The 24,846-nt window shown below is 45.0% G+C and overlaps 1 protein-coding gene across 1 annotated transcript in view; it reads left to right on the top strand.

Annotated features, from left to right (window-relative positions):
• Nucleotides 1-24,846, top strand: part of LOC311138270 (copine-9-like) — a gene marked incomplete at both ends in the record, with an annotated part of 142,723 nt that overhangs the window by 53,408 nt on the left and 64,469 nt on the right. The window contains 2 exons of the mRNA XM_084172953.1: nucleotides 1,064-1,167; nucleotides 20,285-20,324. Of these exons, the coding sequence (XP_084029079.1) occupies nucleotides 1,064-1,167; nucleotides 20,285-20,324 (144 nt within the window). The remainder of the gene's footprint in view (nucleotides 1-1,063; nucleotides 1,168-20,284; nucleotides 20,325-24,846) is intronic.

The following is a 24,846-nucleotide window of genomic DNA, read 5'->3' as shown; positions in this document are numbered from 1 at the left end:
TGATCTTTCAACTGGGATTTTTGGAAAACCTGGGAGTTTTTGGATAGCCTATTGATAACTTTCAATTAGTAATTAAAGATTGCCACGGAGAAGGGGGAGTTAAAGAGCCATATGTGGCACCGCATGTAAACACTGACAACGTACAATGCGATCAAACTGTTCTCAATGACATTTATTGCCAAATGTGACCACAAACCACAGACATCTCCAAAGTACCTTAATCTTCCCTAATATCTCCCTCCTCCAACACACTGTCACCACAGCTTATAGAATTAACCAGGAGCTAACACAAAGCAAGACTGAAACCACACACACACAAGATTAATGCTTGATAGAGCCGGGTTCTCTTCAGTCCATGAGATCCCTCTATAAGTGCGTTCTATGGACTGTGTTAGACATTGGAGATTTGGGACTGGGGGTGTGGGGGGGACAGAGTGGTCTGGATGTTGTGGCAGAACACGGATCATTAGCTCATCTCTGCTGCCAGAGAGCATGATGGGACATTGGGACAGCGAGCTGTGGGCCGAGGGGTATTAGCGTATGCACATTTTCCAGAAAAGCGGCTCACTAAGTATTTGGTTTCGTAGTGTAGCAACAAACTTTGTGATTTGATATAACACAAAAATACATAAAAGGTTGCTCCAGCCAGAGACAACATTACACAAAAAAATAGAGAGGATAAAACACAATAAAGCGTGAAGGCTGAAGTCAAGGACTGAATCCATTTCTAGGAGAAGCTTAGAAAGCACTGATTGATCGCTATGGTGATTCTGCTTTGACAGGTCAGCACTCACAAAAAAAAAGGAGTAAATGTATTTTTTGGAGGGCCGAGTGGAATTCACTCCCCATTCGTAACCATGCTAAGGGTGTTGCATATGTGCTGCAGGCGACAGCATTACCAGATAGACCAGCCTCAGGCACAATTATTGAGTCATTCTGAATATGTTTTCAAGCCATCAAGTGACGATGATGATGTGATCTCTTACAGTACTGACTCATTTCTCTCTTTCTCTCTTCTTCTCTCCCCCTCCTTCTCCTCCCTCCCTCGCCCGTTCCGGAGCAGTTTGGCCGAACGGAAGTGATCGATAACACGCTGAACCCAGACTTTGTGCGGAAGTTTGTCCTGGATTTCTTCTTTGAGGAGAAGCAGAATCTTCGCTTTGATGCGTAAGTGGAGACCTCGTTTCACTCTTGCCTTATATTGCACTATCCATTCCTCCTCTCGTTTTCCTTCCCCTCCTCTTTTATCCCCCCGTCCATCAGACAATGACACAAGAGGTTTCATTAGCAATGTTCACTCCTCCACTCTTAATAATCACTTGACTTACTAAAGGCCCAATTCAATCAAACCAGGGTCTTGTTCAGTTGGGCACACCGTAGCAAAACGTTTTGCAACAGACAATGAAAATCTGTGTTCTTATTGGACAAGCACAGGTAGTACATGCCTGTTTCACTTGATAAGAAGACATGTAGACCAATATGATCCTCTCACCTCTATGTACCACTGTAATTATGACATTTACATCATTTTACATTATCCTAAACATCACAAGAATCACAAACATTTATTACATCATTTTATTGGTTAAAAACGTGGAATCAAAAGCGCATTCTTGCAGCATTTTGCAGGATAATTACATTTTTGACTTATCTGGAAAAGTTAGGGCCCTATAAAGTTTGTCAACAAACTACTTTCAAACCCAACACCAACATTATAACTCCCATTTGCCTCGAATCCACTCCCAGCTCTCTCTCCACTGCGAAGGCAGCTCACATTAGAAGCCAGGGTTGGAGGGAGTTGTGGCTGTTGTGGGATTTTACTGTTCCAACTTCCCTCCTCCCCCAGAGAAGGGGGGATCGATAGCCTCAGCAGGAGGCCATAGGAAGAGAAGAGAGGAAGAGCAGAGGCCCCAGCGTGGGGCAGGTTGAGGTAGCCGGGGCCGAACCACCCCCAGATCCGTCACATTGATTAGGCTACACACACACACAAACACACACGATCAATACCGCTGCCAAAACACCAACCGATCGCCAAAGCCAGATCCACCACAAAGACAGAAAGCATTAGTCAAACAAGGAGAAGCAAATATGTAACAGTAGGTTGATACCAGTGTAGTCGGAAGGCATACAACAGAGGTTGTTGTTGTATTTCATTCGAATCTTGTCAAGCAGGAGGAAGAAAGTCAAACATTATTTTAAGAAAAAACTATCTTTCTTATAAGATGAGGAGCTGACAAAATATGTGCTTTTAAAGAGAGTTGGATATAAAAAACAGAACTCTTCAGAATCAGAATTGCACAAAGTCACACGGATCATAATAACATCAGGTCTTCCTGTACTGATTGAAAACTATTGTGCAGGAAAAGATTGAAGAGGGCTTCATCAGTCTTTTCCTAAATTGAGTGATGGGGGTTAGATGTGCGGGAGGTGAGTGTTGGGGTTGTGTTTGGAATATTCTCCTCGCCATGGCAAAAGGAAGGAGTGGGAGCAGCCCTATCAGAGAGGAGTGAGAACAAACACTTTACCCCAGCCTGGATCCTGTTCCCATTGATTGACACGCAGTGATGGACACACACACAAAGCTATATACACCATATACAGTTAATATTACACACAACAAATATACAGTGAACTCTATATTATGCACATAATTTTAATCTCTAGCAAATGACTACCTAGGGGTTGTGTAACTCCATGTGTGCAGTGTCCCTAATAGGACAGATCTTTGGTTTGGGATTGGAAGAATTTGGTTCATTACCTAATTGGGTGTGAACAGTGATCTAGTGATATGCAAGGGGACTGTGAGTTGTATATAAAATGCACACACACATACACACAGAGATCCACACACAGGTGCAAAGCCAGGTGCACACACATAAAAAAAACACACACACAAACACACACTGGTGCACACACATACACGCATGCCCACACACACACACACACTGCCAAGCACATCGACACATGCTGCCAACACACATAAACACACATACCACAGTCAAAATTAAATATACTGTAAATGGAAAATAACGGAATTCCAAAGTCCTTGTATTATTTTTAGGACAGGATAGGAGCAGATGCAGGGAGACAACGTAGAGGGAGCAGAAATACATAGGGTTTATGCAGGGATTGAACCAGGATCCCCGTCGCGGGGAAAAATATAGTATATGGTTCCGGTGGCGAGAGTGTTACCCACGCAACCAGACTCCCGTCCAGACAACCCTTACCGGCACAGGCACATGAACACGTTGAGTTCTCAGGTTTGGCAAACCCCTTCCCCTGGGAAAGCAGCCATGCTTGGAGAGGAGTCCTAATCTCCTGTGAAAACTAAATCAGTAGAGGTGAATTATTCAGTAATACAATTATACACACACACACACACACACACACGACTGACTGACTGTCACTCTCAAGCTCTGTTGGCTGTCACACATTTTCTTTGCTGACAGGCTGATCCGCATCTCGGATCATCTCTGACAAAGATCCTCACATTTCACACATCTTCAAACTTCACACTTAAAAGTGCCATCTCACTTTTGGCAGCTGAAACCCCCCCAAAAGTGGCAACCTGAAGATTCCCTAACAACAGAAGTAGATTCCCTAACAACAGGAGTGACGCTTCACATTAACGAGTGTGCCCTAATTAGTGTGCTAATGTAGTCTGCTAAATATGTGATGGATTGATGTCTCATTAACGGCTAGCGCGAGCGCTAGATTAATCAAATCAAAGTTTATTGGTCGCGTACACAGTTTAGCAGATGTTATAGTGGGTGCAGCGAAATGCTTGTGTTACTAGTAACAGTGCAGTAAAATGTCAAACAAGGACACAAATAATAAAAACTATAAACAAGAAATCAAGAATAAGTGCTACATATAGATGTAGGAGCTTTATTTGAGGCAGTTTGCTTCAGCAGGAAAATAATCTTGCAGCATTAATTGATATTTTTTGTAGGGGTTGATACATTTTTCGCTAGTGCAAATCAAATGTGGAAATTTAAAGCGAAATTACAAACGTTATAAGCCTTTTTAAACCTTGAATACACTACAAGTTTGCATTTCCTGCCGTGCAGGAAAATGATCAGCAACAAAAGAGTGATCAAATGAAGATCCTACATCTATAAGTGTCTGTCGCAAACTACGAAAGTGTGTCACCACATGGCTTCTACGGTGCACATTTACTGCCCCGTAAACTGGAAATGGGGTCAATACGGTAGTTAACCACCAGTGAAAATGTTAAAGGCCCATTTATTACGATGCTCACAGCATGGTGGTAGACAAATGGCATCGACGTGCGTAAATGGCACCACCGAGAATAATGACTCGTCATATTTTGGTGACGGAGAAACTTAATTATCGTGGCACATCTTGTGACCTTATGGCGCTCCTCAATCAATAGCATGTTGATGAAACACCAGCCTTACCGGCTATTGACGGCTATTCTCAACCCTGTGTATCGACATGTTGATCGATATCAACTTATTGTATGGCGGAATTAACCGTCATCCGTGCAACATACCTAAGTGAGGACCGAAGAGGCAAATGGAAGTAAACTGGGTGCCTATTGCATTTCCAGGATGGTCCAGATATGGATCTTCAAGGCCCCAGGGGAGCGCTGCAGCTGTGGTCTCCCTGATACGGGGTCACAAGAGGTGGCTCCAATAACAGGGAGAGAGCCCCTGGTGGAGGTGGATGAATAATTTAACCACCCCCTTCCCTCTAGAGATTATTTTTAGCATCTGAATCACAATAGATAGCGGCGGTAGATACAGTAGTGCTGTGGAGGTACTGTAAGGGCTTCGAGATATGGATAGATATAGGGGACTATAGGAATTACCCCAAGGGAGTTGTGACATGTATATATTAGAATGAACCCATTTGATCTGGTCATTGATGTTGAAATATGAGTGTCATTCGATAGGGTATTCAAAATCCACACATTGATGAATTCAGAGGTGTACTATACACTCGGAAACTAGACGGAACGGGTTATCTAACCTAATATCTATACATACTTGCTTTTATTTCTACCTTTCAATCTGATTTGATTTGCAAAGGTAGATAGCGCTGAGAGAAGACAATGTCCTTTTCTCTTGTCTCTCTAAAGGAATCATTATATAGAAGAGTGGGAGATAGAGAGTCGGTTACGTCACAGAAGGGCTTCCCGCTCTGTTATGTCTAGTGTATTGCTGTATATCAAGGCTTTGAGAGGCACAGGAGATATATAAGAGATATATAATACTGTCTATGATGCTCAGCTGTATCCTGTAGCTGTTTCAAGATAGGCATGGGGCCCACTGATGTGCGTAACTCCTGTCTTTATTTGCCATACCTTTCCTCAATTATGAGGATCCTATCCTCAGATCAATTACCTTGCTTGAAAAGAGAACTCAGCTACTCATCGAGCGTGAGCGCAGAGAAGCAAAGGTACATCATTCGGCTCTCCTAGGTCTAATGACTTGTCAAAAGTGTAGGGGAGTTTCATATCATTTTCTTCCATTAACAGTAGATAATACTGGATATTACCATGACTATCTTACGTACAGTGGCTTGTGAAAGTATTCACCCCCCCCCCTTGGCATTTTTCCTATTTTGTTGCCTTACAACCTGGAATTAAAATGGATTTTTGGGGGTTTGTATCATTTGATTTGCACAACATGCCTACCACTTTGAAGATGCAAAATATTTTTTATTGTGAAACAAACAAGAAATAAGACAAAAAAACTGAAAACCTGAGCGTGCATAACTATTCACCCCAAAGTCAATACTTTGTAGAGACACCTTTTGCAGCAATTACAGCTGCAAGTCTATTGGGGTATGTCTCTATAAGCTTGGCACATCTAGCCACTGGGATTTTTGCCCATTCTTCAAGGCAAAACTGCTCCAGCTCCTTCAAGTTGGATGGGTTCCGCTGGTGTACAGCAATCTTTAACTCATACCACAGATTCTCAATTGGATTGAGGCCTGGGCTTTGACTAGGCCATTCCAAGACATATAAATGTTTCCCCTTAAACCACTCGAGTGTTGCTTTAGCAGTATGCTTAGGGTCATTGTCCTGCTGGAAGGTGAACCTCCGTCCCAGTCTCAAATCTCTGGAAGACTGAAACAGGTTTCCCTCAAGAATTTCCCTGTATTTAGCGCCATCCATCATTCCTTCAATTCTGACCAGTTTCCCAGTCCCTGCCGATGAAAAACATCCCCACAGCATGATGCTGCCACCACCATGCTTCACTGTGGGGACGGTGTTCTCAGGGTGATGAGAGGTGTTGGGTTTGCGCCAGACATAGCATTTTCCTTGATGGCCAAAAAGCTCAATTTTAGTCTCATCTGAAAAAAAGCCTTTCTCTTTCTCTGTTTACCCACAAGACAGTATTATATTAGCATTGCTAACTGGCTACACACAGAGTGATAGAGAAATGCGCGCACCACACAGACAGACAGGGGCGACATTGCTGGAAATTAATTGGCAGATATTGTGTTAGGTATGGCTTTTTAATCCAATAGTGGCTGACCAGGGTGGGATAATGTAAATTGGGCTTTGATTGGATAGTAGCCAGGAGCTTGCAGTGTCTGATTTGTTTTTAGCGGTGGAAGATTTGTTTATGACAGTTTGCGGTGGAATGTGAAAAAGGACATGAAGGAGCTGCAAAGCTCCACAGCGGATATTGGAGTATCTGTCCATAGGACCAATTTAAGCCGTACACTCCACAGAGCTGGGCTTTACGGAAGAGTGGCCAGAAAAAAGCAATTGCTTTGAGACTAAAATTGAGCTTTTTGGCCATCAAGGAAAACGCTATGTCTGGCGCAAACCCAACACCTCTCATCACCCCGAAAACACCATCCCCACAGTGAAGCATGGTGGTGGCAGCATCATGCTGTGGGGATGTTTTTCATTAGCAGGGACTGGGAAACTGGTCAGAATTGAAGGAATGATGGATGGCGCTAAATACAGGGAAATTCTTGAGGGAAACCTGTTTCAGTCTTCCAGAGATTTGAGACTGGGACGGAGGTTCACCTTCCAGCAGGACAATGATCCTAAGCATACTGCTAAAGCAACACTCGAGTGGTTTAAGGGGAAACATTTAAATGTCTTGGAAAGCCCAGACCTCAATCCAATTGAGAATCTGTGGTATGACTTAAAGATTGCTGTACACCAGCGGAACCCATCCAACTTGAAGGAGCTGGAGCAGTTTTGCCTTGAAGAATGGGCAAGAATCCCAGTGGCTAGATGTGCCAAGCTTATAGAGACATACCCCAATAGACTTGTAGCTGTAATTGCTGCAAAAGGTGGCTCTACAAAGTATTGACTTTGGGGGTGGGTGAATAGTTATGCATGCTCAAGTTTATTTCTTATTTGTTTCACAATTGACGGTGATGCTGGCATTGTCTAGTGCTTTTCCTCCTGCAGCCAAAAGGCAAATAAAGCCAAGTCTCTTGACTCAAACCAACATGGAAGTAGAAGGAGCCTCCAGCTCTGCCTCAATTATTGAAGATAGTGAACTTATTATCAAAGGCAGCCTATCCCACCATAGGTCCTGTATCAGTGGGGTAGAACTAAAATAATATAATAACTAAAGAGCCAGAGTTGGTGTTGTGCTATTGTTTTGTGGCTACAGTAGCCTATAAAGGCCTTTTATTGTTGTTGTTGTTGATAAATGTAATTAAGCAGGCACGGATAAAAACCCATACCATGGGCCCTGGCCGCTATCACTTTTTCTGGGTTCCCTATCAGCCCAGGTAAGCCTGTGCGTCGATCCGTGCCTGTAATTAGGGTTTTTGTATATTCTGCCTCTGAATAGGATAATTTGCCTCCCAGCTAGCAAATGCGAACAACAGAAAACAATCATGTTTCCCTCTCGTTAGGATTTGCTTTGTATCAATGTGGTAATCCACTGCCCCACCTCCCAGGATATCACAATGTGTTTAATGCCGGTCCTTTGTCTCAATTACAAAGAACTTCCCCGAGTTCCTCTGTCGCCTCCCATGTAAATGAGGGCTATCCAATTTTTGGGCGAGTCTATTGCTCCTCGTGCCGCTAAATCTAATTTTGTCATCACTTCCAGGCTTATCCTACTGTGTGGTAATTTTATTTGATTCCGCCAAAGCCAGGCTCTGCATTACATTTTACATGGCCAGAGATGGGATTTGTACTAAGCGGGTAAGGGGGAATTCCGATTAAAAGTGATGGATTGATGAAAAAGAGAGATGGATGACTCATTAAAGTGGGAGAGTAGGGAGGGAGGCTAATAAAAGTGAGAAAGGCTCTGGAGTTTAGAGATACTGTAGAAGGCTTATTGTTTGATGGTGGGGAGCTCTGCTCTCTGCCATTTTGGTAGATTTTGATGATGTGGTTGCTATAGCATTCTTGTTCTTCAGAAGAGCCCCTCTACTTTTCTTAACGATAAACATTAGCCCCTAGCCTTCAGTTCTTTCGCTAAAAACTCCTCTTTTGAAACAGGGTGAAAACATATGGAAGCTGTCACGATCGTTGAGAGACGGGTCAGACCAAGGTGCAGCGTGGTATGCGAACATGTTTATTAAACTGGATAAACACTAGACAAAATAACAAACTCAACGAAACCGTGAAGTCCTAAGGGCTATACACGAAACAAGCCTAACAGGAACACAAACAAGATCCCACAACCCAGGCAGGAAAACTGGCTGCCTAAGTATGATCCCCAATCAGAGACAACGAGCGACAGCTGCCTCTGATTGGGAACCACACCAGGCCAAACATAGAACTACAAAACATAGATTTTCACACCCTGACCAAACTACCCAAATAATAACGGTCTCTCCAGGTCAGGGCAGACTGCTCTCCAGGTCAGGGCGGACTGCTCTGACTCCGGATTAGAGCAGCCGACCGGAGCTGGATCAGGTACCGGTGGAGCGGACTACTCTGGCTCCGGAGTGGAGCCGCTGACCGGAGCTGAACTGGATCCCGGTGGAGCGGACTGCTCTGGCTCCAGATTAGAGCAGCTGACTGGAGCTGGACTAGGCACCAGTGGAGCGGACTATTCTGGCTCCGGAGTGGAGCCGCTGACCGGAGCTGAACTGGACCCCGGTGGAGCGGACTGCTCTGGCTCCGGAGTGGAGCCGCTGACCGGAGCTGGACTGTGCACCGGTGGAGCGGACTGCTCTGGCTCTGGATTAGAGCAGTTGACCGGAGCTGGATCAGGTACCGGTGGAGCGGAATGCTCTGGCTCCGGAGTGGAGCCACTGACCGGAGCTGGAATTGGCACCAGTGGAGCGGGCTGCTCTGGCTCCAGAGTGGAGCAGCTGACTGGAGCTGGATCAGGTACCGGTGGAGCGGACTGCTCTGGCGCCGGAGTGGAGCCGCTGACCGGAGCTGGACCAGGCACCGGTGGAATGGGCCGGGCCGGCCTGGGGACACGCAGCACTGGTCTGGTGCGAGGAGTAGGAACGGGCCGGACTGGAGACACGCACCACTGATTTGGTGCGAGGAGCAGGCACGGGCCGTGCCGGACTGGATACACGCACCACTGGTTTGGTGCGAGGAGCTGGCATGGGGTGTTCCGGACTGGATACGCGCACCACTGGTTTGGTGCAGGGAGCAGGTACGGGGCGTACCGGGCTGCCGACAGGCACCACTGGTTTGGTGCGAGGAGCTGGCACAGGCTGTACCGGACTGGATACGTGCACCACTGGTTTGGTGCGGGGAGCAGGTACGGGGCGTACCGGACTGTGGAGGCGCACTGGAGGTCTGGAGCATAGAGCTGGCACAACCCGTCCTGGCTGGATGCCCTCTTACGCACAGTACGTGTGTGGCATTAGCACAGGACGCACTGGGCTGTGCACGCGCACTGGCGATACAGTACGTAGAACCGGCGCAGCACGGAGCCTGCACTGTCACACGCTTCTTAGCGTGAATACGGGGAGTTGGCTCTGCTCTGAACCCTGGCACCGCCAACCACCCCGTGTGCCCCCCCAAAATGTTTTATTGGGTCTGCTTCTCAGGCTTTCTTCCTGACCGAGTCCTTTTGGGTCGCCGTTTCTCCTCTCCTGCCTGGGCTTCCTCCTTCGCCCAGGGTCCTCTACCGGCCAAAATCTCCTCCCAAGTCCAAAATGACTTCCCCACCTGTGTCCAGGGTGTCTGCTGCTCCTGGGCACGCTGCTTGGTCTGTTTTTGGTGGGATCTTCTGTCACAATCGTTGAGAGACGGGTCAGACCAAGGTGCAGCGTGGTATGCGAACATGTTTATTAAACTGGATAAACACTAGACAAAATAACAAACTCAACGAAACCGTGAAGTCCTATGGGCTATACACGAAGCAAGCCTAACAGGAACACAAACAAGATCCCACAACCCAGGCAGGAAAACTGGCTACCTAAGTATGATCCCCAATCAGAGACAACGAGCGACAGCTGCCTCTGATTGGGAACCACACCCGGCCAAACATAGAACTACAAAACATAGATTTTCACACCCTGACCCAAATAATAAGTCTCTCCAGGTCAGGGCGTGAGAGAAGCAGATTTATGCCAAAATAAATACAACTAGAGAGGCTGTTAATGAAAAAACTGAAGGCACAGTTTCTTCTGAAAAGACAGCACTTCATTTGTGATGAATTGGTAGAAATGAGGACTTGTGCCTATGTCCGATCCTCATTTACAAATGAACTGGTCTGCATGTAAAATTGTAGCAATTGAGCAGCGTTTTTTAAAGCTCTTTCGTAAGTGTTCATTGTATTTCTTAGTTCCTTTAGTCCAAGATTTCCAAATCAGAGTTTTTATCACGACTCTGGATATGACCCAGATGCAGACACAGGAGGTGGATAGTACAGTTCTCAATAATAATTTATTAGAACAAAGGGCAGGCAAAGGGCAGGTCGAGGACAGGCAGAGGTTCATAATCAGGTCAGAGTCAGGCAGGTACAGGACGGCAGGCAGGCTCGGGGTCAGGGCAGGCAGAGGTTCGTAATCAGGTCAGAGTCAGGCAGGTACAGGACGGCAGGCAGGCTCGGGGTCAGGGCAGGCAGAGGTTCGTAATCAGGTCAGAGTCAGGCAGGTACAGGACGGCAGGCAGGCTCGGGGTCAGGGCAGGCAGAGGTTCGTAATCAGGTCAGAGTCAGGCAGGTACAGGACGGCAGGCAGGCTCGGGGGCAGGGCAGGCAGAATGGTCAGAACCTGGAAAACTAGGAAATAAACACTGGTAAGACCTGACAAGACGAACTGAGGGGTACGAGTAAGGGGAGACTGGACATTCTCCATAATGCCCACCAGCGTACTCATACCCCACAATACAGACAGCTCTTGGTGTTCAGTCTGTGTAACCGTTCGGCAGGAGAAAATCTAGCTCTGCCAAGTTGCATAGGCTCCGGAGGAGGTGAGTCAGGGATTTCCGGGATTACGGTAGTGGCTGGCTGCCTAATAGACAATCTGTGGACTTGCTCCAGCACTGTATGGAAAGCACGGTCGTGGCGTTCCGCCAAGGTCTGGAATTCTTCTATAAGGTTGTGAAGTAACTTCTTGTGTCTTCCAATGGTGGCTCCGTGGGAGGAGACGGCATTGTGGAGCTGGTCCGAGTCTGCTGGATCAGTCATGGCCAGTTCTACTATCACGGCTCAGGCTAAGACCCAGATGCGGACACAGGAAGCGGATAGTACGAGTCTCAGAGTTTATTATAGTACAAGGGGCAGGCAAAAGGTAAGTAAGGCAAGCAAAGAGTCGTAATCCAAATCAGAGTCAGGCAGGTACAGGACAGCAGGCAATCGGTAGGTCAAGGCAGGCAAAGTGTCGTAATCCAAATCAGAGTCAGGCAGGTACAGGACAGCAGGCAGGTACAGGACAGCAGGCAATCGGTAGGTCAAGGCAGGCAAAGAGTCGCAATCCAAATCAGAGTCAGGCAGGTACAGGACGGCAGGCAGGATCAAGGTCAGGACAGGCAGAAAGGTCAGAACTGAGAAGACTAGGAAAAGCAAAAACTAGAGCACAGGAAACATGGGAACACGCTGGTAGGACTTGACGGGACAAGACGAACTGGCAACAGACAAACAGAAAACACTGGTATAAATACACAGAGGATAATGGGGACAAATGGGAGACACCTGGTGAGGGGTGGAGACAAGCACAAGACAGGTGAAACAGATCAGGGCGTGACACTATGTAGAACAGAACAGCGCCGGAGAAGATGGCTGCCGTTTTCCAGCCCTCTAACCAATTGTACTATTATGTGTGTTTTTCCGCGTTATTTGTAATTTATTTTGTACATAATGTTTCTGCCATCGTCTCTTATAACAAAAAAGAGCTTCTGGATATCAGGACAGCGATTACTCACCTCGTATTGGACGAAGATTTTTTCTTCAACGAGGCGGCCGCGAAGGATATCATACAGACACCCGACAAGGCCCAAATCCCCGTCATTCGCGTGAAGAAGAGACGGAGATATCGTGGACGCAGATCGGGGTGCCTTGTAAGGATCCGACGGCGAGCGAGTAAACTGCCTCTTCCATCAATCCTATTAGCCAACGTTCAATCTTTTGAAAATAGAGAGGACGATTTAAGATTACGGTTATCCTACCAACGGGACATTAAAAACTGTAATATATTATGTTTCACCGAGTCGTGGCTGAACGACGACAATGATAACATTCAGCTAGCAGGCTATACGCTACATCGGCAGGACAGAACGGCTGACTCTGGTAAGACAAGGGGTGGCGGTCTGTGTATATTTGTAAACAACAGCTGGTGCACTAAACCAAATACTAAGGAAGTCTCGAGGTCTTGCTCGCCTGAGGTAGAGTATCTTATGATAAGCTGTAGACCACACTATTTACCAAGAGAGTTTTCATCTATATTTTTCATAGCTGTCTATTTACCACCACAAACCAATGCTGGCATTAAGATTGCACTGAATGAGTTGTACAAGGCCATTAATCAACAGGAAAACGCTCATCCAGATGCAGCGCTCCTAGTGGCCGGGGACTTTAATGCAGGGAAACTTAAATCCGTTCTACCTAATTTCTACCAGCATGTTAAATGTGCAACCAGAGGGAAAAAAACTCTAGACCACCTTTACTCCACACACAGAGACGCATACAAAGCTCTCCCTCGCCCTCCATTTGGCAAATCTGACCATAACTCTATCCTCCTGATTCCTGCTTATAAGCAAAAACTAAAGCAGGAAGCACCAGTGACTCAGTTAATAAAAAAGTGGTCAGATGACGCAGATGCTAAGCTACAGGACTGTTTTGCTAGCACAGACTGGAACATGTTCCGGGATTCTTCAGACAGCATTGATGAGTACACCACATCAGTCACTGGCTTCATCAATAAGTGCATCGATGATGTCGTCCCCACAGTGACCGTACGTACATACCCCAACCAGAAGCCATGGATTACAGGAAACATCCGCACTGAGCTAAAGGGTAGAGCTGCCGCTTTCAAGGAACGGGACTCTAACCCGGACGCTTATAAGAAATCCCGCTATGACCTCCGACGAACCATCAAACAGGCAAAGAGTCAATACAGGTCTAAGATTGAATCGTACTACACTGGCTCTGACGCTCGTCGGATGTGGCAGGGCTTGAAAACTATTACAGACTACAAAGGGAAGCACAGCCGCGAGCTGCCCAGTGACACAAGCCTACCAGACGAGCTAAACCACTTCTATGCTCGCTTCGAGGCAAGCAACACTGAAGCATGCATGAGAGCACCAGCTGTTCCGGATGACTATGTGATCACGCTCTCCATGGCCGATGTGAGTAAGACTTTTAAGCAGGTCAACATTCACAAGGCCGCAGGGCCAGACGGATTACCAGGACGTGTACTCCGAGCATGTGCTGACCAACTGGCAAGTGTCTTCACTGACATTTTCAACATGTCCCTGACTGAGTCTGTAATACCAACATGTTTCAAGCAGACCACCATAGTCCCCGTGCCCAAGGACTCTAAGATAACCTGCCTAAATGACTACCGACCCGTAGCACTGACGTCTGTAGCCATGAAGTGCTTTGAAAGGCTGGTCATGGCTCACATCAACAGCATTATCCCAGAAACCCTAGACCCACTCCAATTTGCATACCGCCCCAACAGATCCACAGATGATGCAATCTCTATTGCACTCCACACTGCCCTTTCCCACCTGGACAAGAGGAACACCTACGTGAGAATGCTATTCATTGACTACAGCTCAGCATTCAACACCATAGTGCCCTCTAAGCTCATCACTAAGCTAAGGATCCTGGGACTAAACACCTCCCTCTGCAACTGGATCCTGGACTTCCTGACGGGCCGCCCCCAGGTGGTAAGGGTAGGTAACAACACATCTGCCACACTGATCCTCAACACGGGGGCCCCTCAGGGGTGCGTGCTCAGTCCCCTCCTGTACTCTCTGTTCACCCCTGACTGCATGGCCAGGCACGACTCCAACACCATCATTAAGTTTGCCGACGACACAACAGTGGTAGGCCTGATCACCGACAACGATGAGACAGCCTATAGGGAGGAGGTCAGAGATCTGGCCGTGTGGTGCCAGGACAACAACCTCTCCCTCAACGTGACCAAGACAAAGGAGATGATTGTGGACTACAGGAAAAAAAAGAGGACTGAGCACGCCCCCATTCTCATCGACGGGGCTGTAGTGGAACAGGTTGAGAGCTTCAAGTTCCTTGGTGTCCACATCACCAACGAACTATCATGGTCCAAACACACCAAGACAGTCGTGAAGAGGGCACGACAAAGCCTATTCCCCCTCAGGAGACTAAAAAGATTTGGCATGGGTCCTCAGATCCTCAAAAAATTCTACAGCTGCACCATCGAGAGCATCCTGACTGGTTGCATCACCGCCTGGTATGGCAACTGCTTGGCCTCCGACCGCAAGGCACTACAGAGGGTAGTGCGTACGGCCCAGTACATCACTGGGGCAAAGCTTCCTGCCATCCAGGACCTCTATACCAGGCGGTGTCAGAGGAAGGCCCTCAAAATTGTCAAAGACTCCAGCCACCCTAGTCATAGACTGTTCTCTCTGCTACCGCACGGCAAGCGGTACCGGAGTGCCAAGTCTAGGTCCAAAAGACTTCTCAACAGCTTCTACCCCCAAGCCATAAGACTCCTGAACAGCTAATCATGGCTACCCGGACTATTTGCACTGCCCCCCCACCCCATCCTTTTTACGCTGCTGCTACTCTGTTAAGTATTTATGCATAGTCACTTTAACTCTACCCACATGTGCATATTACCTCAACTACCTCAACTAGCCGGTGCCCCCGCACATTGACTCTGCAACGGTACCCCCCTGTATATATAGCCTCCCTACAGTCACTTTATTTTACTTCTGCTCTTTTTTTTTCTCAACACTTTTTTTGTTGTTTTATTTTTACTTTTTTTGTTTAAAATAAATGCACTGTTGGTTAAGGGCTGTAAGTAAGCATTTCACTGTAATGTCTGCACCTGTTGTATTCGGCGCATGTGACCAATAAAATTTGATTTGATTTGATTTGATTTGAATAATTCCTTACCTTCTAACTACTCTTGTGTGGCTTGTGAGTGTCATAGAGCGTGTATGTGAGAGTCTACAGACGTTTTTGTGAGAAGACCTGGCCCTGGAACCCTTTGGGATCTAGCTCAGCCCTCATTTATCAGACAGACTAATGGTTGGTATCTATGTAGATGCAGAAGAAATAGACTAATCCAATGGTACAGAAGTCTGTAGCTCAAACAAACAACGTTTAAAAAGGGTTAGAAGTCCAAAACGCGCCGGGGTTACGGTGGGACTCAAGGAGACTTTGTATTTGACAATGCCATTTTGACAGACTCATTTTGATATCTCAATCTTTTTCACCATTTTACACTACCTATATCCTCCCTGGACCTAGTGGGTCCATAAGGCTTTGCAATACCCTATTAGGACTACAATTGGCTCTCTGTACCTGAATCCCATCCAAGGGCCTTGTCACTCACTCAACACGGTAGCCATTTCTCCTGGGAACCCAATTTAATAGAGGTGTATGTCTTGAAGCGTGCAGGGAATCACCTACATATCGACGCTGTGTACACCTTCAATAAAATCAACTACCAAAGTACCCGATTATGCTGTCCGTTAAATGGCTTTCGTATTTAATTTAGACTATATCGTGGAGTCCGGGAGGACCTCATCTCGTTAATTACGGTCAAGTCAAACATTTGGCTCCTCTGTCTTATTGAAGAGCTCCTTCAAAAGGGCGAATCTATCCAAAGGACCCAGGTGATGGCAAGTTCGCTGTTTCTATTTAGCCATCCTCCAAGGTTTGACTTCAAAAACACTTTGACAGGAGCGAGTGGGTGCAGAGAGAAAGGGAGGCAGAGAGAGAGGCTGGTGGAGACAAAGAAAACACAATATTCTATATTATGTTCAGCGTAGCAGTGAGTGGATTTCCACTTTGAAAGCCCTTTCAAAGGAACTCGGCATGTTGGCACTTAAGAGAACTCCACGGGGATGATGAGGTAGCCTTGAGGAAAAAAGTGGCACGTTTTCCCCGTGGGTGGGGGGAGAGGGGGGCGAGGAGGTCTTCAGTCCATACAGTCGATCCTCTTTTGGAATTCATTACCATTCACTCCACATCCATATATTTGTCTTTGTCATTCTTGACTCATCCTTCGTATCCAAATACACGCTGCTTATTTATTAAACATGATGTTTATCTGTTCTGTGTGGGTTATGTATCAAATAAAATAAAATAGTATTTGTCACATGCGCCGAATGCAACAGTGAAATGCTTACTCACGAGCCCTTAACAAACAATGCAGAGATTTTAAAAAGTAAGTAAGAAAAATTTGCTAAATAAACTAAAGGAAAAATAGTAACACAATAAAATAACAATAACAAGGCTATATACAAGGGGTACCGGTACCGAGTCAATGTGTAGGGGTACGCGTTAGTCGAGGTAATTGAGGTAACATGTACATTTAGGTAGGGGTAAAGTGACTATGCATAGATAATAAACAGAGAGTAGCAGCTGCGTATGTGAAGAGTGTGAAAGAATGTGTGTGTGTGTGTGTTTTGTGTGTGTTGGAGTGTCAGTGTAGTATGTGTGAGTGTGGTTATAATCCAGTGAGTGTACATCGAGCTTGTGCAAGCACATGTCGGCATTTGATTTCACTAGTGTTTAGGCCAGGGGTTAGAACCGAAATAATAAAGAACCATTATTTATTTTGTTCCGTTACACTGTTCTGACCAGCAAAATAAAGTTCTGAACCGGTTCAAACCCCCCAAAAAGTTATGGTTTATATCATTCCTTTCTGTTCCTGAAATTGTCATTTTTCTACATTTAGCTCGACATTAAATTACTTCACCAATGGATAGAGCAGCTTGCTATGGAGCGGGCAAGCTATGTACTGTACATGCATTGGACAGACAAGTGTGTGTAAGGTGCGACATGCAATTTAAAATTTGCAGGTGATGAGAGCGCTGGGCATGAAGCGCTGTGCATTTTGTTTTTATGACATGGATTATCTGAATTCGGCCCACATAATTATACCTACTGAGGAGCAGCTTCTATGAACGGACTTTGAATATCTTTGAACATTGAACCCTTGATCATGACTCTCAGTTCCATTACATTACACATAATGCCGCCTAGAGTTTTAGAGAGCTAGCTAACAAACTTGTGTGTGCAGAGCGGCACCAGAATTAAAATAAAAACGCGTCTTACCTTTTTGTAGTTAATAAATCCAGTGTGAAACGTGATAACTATAGGATCCTTAACTAGCATTGAAAAAGTTAATTCATTGTTCTCTAATAAAAAACCTCTGAAGAAGGCGTCAGGGCGCCCAAGAAAGTCCAGCAAGCGCCAGGACCGTCTCCTAAAGTTGATTCAGCTGCGGGATTGGGGCACCACCAGTGCAGAGCTTGCTCAGGAATGGCAACAGGCAGGTGTGAGTGCATCTGCGCGCACAGTGAGGCGAAGACTTTTGGAGGATGGCCTGGTGTCAAAAAGGGCAGCAAAGAAGCCACTTCTCTCCGGGAAAAACATCAGGGACAGACTGATATTCTGCAAAAGGTACAGGGATTGGACTGCTGAGGACTGGGGTAAAGTCATTTTCTCTGGTTGCTTCTCAGCCAAGGGAGTGGGCTCACTCACAATTTTGCCCAAGAACACAGCCATGAATAAAGAATGGTACCAACACATCCTCCGAGAGCAACTTCTCCCAACCATCCAAGAACAGTTTGGTGACGACCAATGCCTTTTCCAGCATGATGGAGCACCTTGCCATAAGACAAAAGTGATAACTAAGTGGCTCAGAGAACATAACATCGACATTTTGGGTCCATGGCCAGGAAACTCCCCAGACCTTAATCCCATTGAGAACTTGTGGTCGATCCTCAAGAGGCGGGTGGACAAACAAAACCCCACAAATTCTTACAAACTCCAAGCATTGATTATGCAAGAATGGGCTGCCATCAGTCAGGATGTGGCCCAGAAGTTAATTGACAGCATGCCAGGACGGATTGTAGAGGTCTTGAAAAAGAAGGGTCAACACTGCAAATATTGACTCTTTCACTGGAACAAAGGGGCCTAGCTCGAACCATGAAAAACAGCCCCAGACCATTATTCCTTCTCCACCAACTTTACAGTTGGCACTATGCATTGGTGCAGATAGCGTTCTCCTGGCATCCGCCAAACCCAGATTTGTCCGTCGGACTGCCAGATAGTGAAGCGTGATTCATCACTCCAGAGAACTCATTTCCACTGCTCCATAGTCCAATGGCAGCGAGCTTTACACCACTCAAACCGATGCTTGGCATTGCGCATGGTGATCTTAACCTTGTGTGCGGCTGCTCGGCAATGGAAACCAATCAATCAATCAATTTTATTTTATATAGCCCTTCGTACATCAGCTAATATCTCGAAGTGCTGTACAGAAACCCAGCCTAAAACCCCAAACAGCTAGTAATGCAGGTGTAGAAGCACGGTGGCTAGGAAAAACTCCCTAGAAAGGCCAAAACCTAGGAAGAAACCTAGAGAGGAACCAGGCTATGAGGGGTGGCCAGTCCTCTTCTGGCTGTGCTGGGTGGAGATTATAACAGAACCATGCCAAGATGTTCAATGTTCATAAGTGACAAGCATGGTCAAATAATAATCAGGAATAAATCTCAGTTGGCTTTTCATAGCCGATCATTAAGAGTTTAAAACAGCAGGTCTGGGACAGGTAGGGGTTCCATAACCGCAGGCAGAACAGTTGAAACTGGAATAGCAGCAAGGCCAGGCGGACTGGGGACAGCAAGGAGTCACCACGGCCGGTAGTCCCGACGTATGGTCCTAGGGCTCAGGTCTCTCAGTTGGCTTTTCATAGCCGATCATTAAGAGTTGAAAACAGCAGGTCTGGGACAGGTAGGGGTTTCGTAACCGCAGGCAGAACAGTTGAAACTGGAATAGCAGCAAGGCCAGGCGGACTGGGGACAGCAAGGTGTCAGCATGCCCGGTAGTCCTGACGTATGATCCTAGGGCTCAGGTTCTCAGAGAGAAAGAGAGAACGAGAGAATTAGAGAGAGCATACTTAAATTCACACAGGACACTGGATAAGACAGGAGAAGTACTCCAGGTATAACCAACTAACCCCAGCCCCCCGACACATAAACTACTGCAGCATAAATACTGGAGGCTGAGACAGGAGCGGTCCGGAGACACTGTGGCCCCATCCGAAGAAACCCCCGGACAGGGCCAAACAGGAAGGATATAACCCCACCCACTCTGCCAAAGCACAGCCCCCGCACCACTAGAGGGATATCCTCAACCACCATTTCATGAAGCTCCTGACGAACAGTTATTGTGCTGACGTTGCTTCCAGAGGCAGTTTGGAACTCGGTAGTGAGTGTTGCAACCGAGGACAGATTATTTTTACGTGCTGAGTCACAAGGAGTTGGTGTCAGTGTAACTGAGACTGACCTCAACTCCTTAATAGACTGACAGTAACTCTCATTGACACTGACATAATGTTTAAAACATCATCACCAGTGTTAGCTAATTTCAATGAAAACCAACTGCATATTTTAATAATAGCTACATGTAATGAAAGTTTAGGTTTATTTTACATTACCTCGTTTTGTGCCTGCCAGGTAGATGTAGGCTTCTCCGCTAGCAACTTCTCCCCCATGTGAAATAATTCGATTTATAATAAAATAATATGCCCTGGCTAATATTCTTTACTTGCCAATTTAATCTACAACATTATCCCAGTTTCATATGCTGATTGAATGTATTCGTTCCCATAGCAGCTAAAAATGGAATGACTTTTGGTGGATTCAACCCATCATCAGGTGCTGATTTATTGTTCTTATGTCTTACAGGTACAATGTGGACACCAGAAGTTCAAACATTTCAAAACATGTAAGCACACTGGTGACTTCATACAATTAATATAAGCATACTTACATATTTGCATGTCACATAGTTATCTCTTTACTTCATGAACTCTCAAGGGAGAATTACAGTGGGTACATTTGGTTAGACTTTGATTTGATTACTTATTGGTATGTTTTTTTCAAGGGGAGAATGTCGTAATAATGAAAAAAATATATTTTATGGAAAAAAAATAAAGAAATGTTCGTTTTTGTCTCTGCAGATTTCCAACTAACAGATCTGTTTTTCTCTCTCTATTGCAAACCTTTGTGGATGAGAAGAAGGTTAGTCAACAAAATAACTGGGTAGCATTTTAGTTTACAGTGCTGAAATAACAGGGTAACATCCGGAAAGTAATAGGAAACATCAAGGAAATAAGACGCAACGACCAGGTAAGAACGCGGTAATAATCCTTGAATAGTTAGTATGTAGCTGCTAAATACTGATATAAAGTTATATGAATTTTCCTGGTTGTTATGTAGAAACAATTATTTGTTACTGAAGAGCTATCAATAATAGAGGCTAATAAGCAGAAGTTATGTAGTAAGTATTGAAGGCCATTTCCCTCTTCTCAGCAGCACCGTCTATACTTATTAGGAATGAAATATTTGAGGAACTATATCATACTTATACTGGGTGGGCCAACCGCAATGTACCTTTTGGTTCTTTGCTTGTGGCTGGGCAGTTACCTTGTCGTTGCCGTCTTGTTTAGCTATTTATCCTAGTACTTTCCGGTCTTTACCTAGTTATTTCAGCACTCTACTTAAGTAATTGTTATATAAATTACTATTACTTTCTTTATAGTTTTACCATAGTTTTAGTGTACTTACGGGGCCTTAAAACTGTATTCTAATGCAACGTTCTGTTCCCCGGTATATTACTATTACTTTCTTAATAGTTTCACCATATACTGTGCCTTCAGAAAGTATTTACACCTCTTGAGTTGTTCCACATTTTGTTGTGTTACAGCCTGAATTTAAAATGGATGAAATTTTGATTTTCAACATTTTTACAAATTAACAAAAAATGAAAAGCTGAAATGTCTTGAGTCAATAAGTATTCAACCCCTTTGTTATGGCAAGCCTAAATAGGTTCAGGAGTAAAAACTTGCTTAACAAGTCACATACAGTGAGGGAAAAAGTATTTGATCCCCTGCTGATTTTGTACGTTTGCCCACTGACAAAAAAATTATCAGTCTATAATTTTAATGGTAGGTTGATTTGAACAGTGAGAGACACAGAATAACAACAAAAAAATCCAGAAAAATGCATGTCAAAAATGTTATAAATTGAGTTGCATTTTAATGAGGGAAATAAGTATTTGACCCCTTCTCAATCAGAAAGATTTCTGGCTCCCAGATGTCTTTTATACAGGTAAGGAGCTGAGATTAGGAGCACACTCTTAAAGGGAGTGCTCCTAATCTCAGTTTGTTACCTGTATAAAAAGACACCTGTCCACAGAAGCAATCAATCAATCAGATTCCAAGCTCTCCACCATGGCCAAGACCAAAGAGCTCTCCAAGGATGTCAGGGACTAGATTGTAGACCTACACAAGGCTGGAATGGGCTACAAAACCATCGCCAAGCAGCTTGGTGAGAAGGTGACAACAGTTGGAGCGATTATTCGCAAATGGAAGAAACACAAAATAATTGTCAATCTCCCTCGGCCTGGGGCTCCATGCAAGATCTCACCTCGTGGAATTGCAATGATCATGAGAACGGTGAGGAATCAGCCTAGAACTACACGGGAGGATCTTGTCAATGATCTCAAGGCAGCTAGGACCATAGTCACCAAGAAAACAATTGGTAACACACTACGACGTGAAGGACTGAAATCCTGCAGCGCCCGCAAGGTCCCCCTGCTCAAGAAAGCACATATACATGCCCGTCTGAAGTTTGCCAATGAACATCTGAATGATTCAGAGGAGAACTGGGTGAAAGTGTTGTGGTCAGATGAGACCAAAATCGAGCTCTTTGGCATCAACTCAACTCGCCGTGTTTGTCCTGACCCCAAGAACACCATCCCCACCGTCAAACATGGAGGTGGAAACATTATGCTTTGGGGGTGTCTTTCTGCTAAGGGAACAGGACAACTTCACCGCATCAAAGGGACGATGGACTGCGCCATGTACCGTCAAATCTTGGGTGAGAACCTCCTTCCCTCAACCAGGGCATTGAAAATGGGTCGTGGATGGGTATTCCAGCATGACAATGACCCAAAACACACGGCCAAGGCAACAAAGGAATGGCTCAAGAAGAAGCACATTAAGGTCCTGGAGTGGCCTAGCCAGTCTCCAGACCTTAATCCCATAGAAAATCTGTGGAGGGAGCTGAAGGTTCGAGTTGCCAAACGTCAGGCTCAAAACCTTAATGACTTGGAGAAGATCTGCAAAGAGGAGTGGGACAAAATCCCTCCTGAGATGTGTGCAAACCTGGTGGCCAACTACAAGAAACGTCTGACCTCTGTGATTGCCAACAAGGGTTTTGCCACCAAGTACTAAGTCATGTTTTGCAGAGGGGTCAAATACTTATTTCCCTGATTAAAATGCAAATCAATTTATAACATTTTTTACATGCGTTTTTCTGGATTTTTTTGTTGTTATTCTGTCTTTCACTGTTCAAACAAACCTACCATTAAAATTATAGACTAATCATGTCTTTGCCAATGGGCAAACGTACAAAATCAGCAGGGGATCAAATACTTTTTCCCCTCTCTATGTATATGTATGTGTATGTATGTATATATATATATATATATATATATATATATATATATATATATATATATATATATATATATATATTTGCGAGAAAAAAAAGAAAATATTGAAAAAAAAGAAAGTAATAGTAATTTACATGGTAACGGGAACAGATGTTTGCTTTAGAATACAGGGTCAAGGCCCCGTAGGTACACTGAAACTACTGTATAAAGAAATTATCAGTAAGTTACATCATAATTACTCAAGTACATTGCTGAAATAACTGGGTAACGACCGGAAAGTAAAAGGAATCAACAGCAAAACAAGATGTTAACAAGACAGAAACAAGCAACGACAAGGTAACTACCCAGCTACAAGCAAAGACCAAAAAGTACATTTTGAGGTTGGCACACATACAGAGGGCCTGAATTCAAAATGGATTCAATATACTTTTTTTCTCGCCCATCTACACACAATACCCCATAATGACAAAGTGAAAAGATGGTTTTAGAAATGTTTGCAAATGTATTGAAAATGAAATACAGAAATATCTAATTTACATAAGTATTCACACCCCTTTGCTATGACACTCCAAATTGAGCTCAGGTGCATCCAATTTCCTTTGATCATCCTTGAAATGTCACTACAACTTCATTGGATTCCACCTGTGGCCAATTCAATAGTTTGGACATGATTTAGAAAGAAACACACCTGTCTATATAAGGTCCCACAGTTGACAGTTCATGTCAGAGCAGAAACTATACCATGAAGTCCAAGGAACTGTCCGTAGATCTCCGAGATAGAATTGTGATGAGGCATATATCTGGGGAAGGGTAGGTATATATCTGGGGAAGGGTATAAAACAATTTTTAGAGCGTTAAAAGTTTCCAAGAGCACAGTGGTCTCCATCATTGGGAAATTGAAAAAAAATATGAAACTAATCGCTCAGCACTGCGTCCGACCAGACTGAGCAACCGGGCAAGAAGGACCTTGGTCAGGGAGGTGACCAAGAACCCAATGACCACTCTGACAGAACTACAGAGTTCCTTGGCTGAGATGGGAGAACCTGCCAGAAGGACAACAGTCTCTACAGCACTTCACCAATCTGGGCTTTATGGGAGAGTGGCCAGATGGAAGCCACTCCTGAGAAAAAGGCACATGACAGCAAACCTGGAGTTTGCAAAAAGGCACATGATAGACTCTGAGATCATAAGGCAAAAGATTATGTGGTCGGTCTGATGAGACAAAAATGTAACTCTTTGGCCTGAATGCAAAGCGCTATGTCTGGAGGAAACCAGGCACATCTCATCACCCATCTAATACCATCCCTACCTTGAAGCATGGTGGTGGCAGCATCAGCTTTTCATGCTTTTCAGCGGCAGGGACTGGGAGACTGGTAAGGATAGAGGGAACAATGAATGGAGCCAAATACAGAACATCCTTGATGAGAACCTGCTTCAGAGTGCAAACGACCTTAGGACAATGACCCCAAACATACAGCCAAAAGCAACGCTGGAATGGCTTCAGAACAGAAATGTGAAAGTCCTTGAGTAGCCCAGCCAAAGCCCAGACTTGAATCTCATTGAAAATCTGTAGAAAGACTTGAAGATTGCTGTTCACCGCCGCTCCCCATCTAACTTAACAGAGCTTGAGAAAATCTGCAAGGAAGAATTCAGATTTGCAAAGCTGATACAGACATACCCAAGACGACTCAAAGCTGTAATCGCTGCCAAAGGTGCTTCTACAAAGTATTGACTCAGGGGTGTGAATACTTATGTAAGTTAGATATTTCTGTATTTCATTTTTAATAAA

Source organism: Coregonus lavaretus, assembly GCF_964263955.1.
Source record: "Coregonus lavaretus genome assembly, chromosome: 12".
NCBI lineage: Eukaryota > Metazoa > Chordata > Actinopteri > Salmoniformes > Salmonidae > Coregonus > Coregonus lavaretus.
This window is presented reverse-complemented; position numbering and strand designations above follow the sequence as displayed.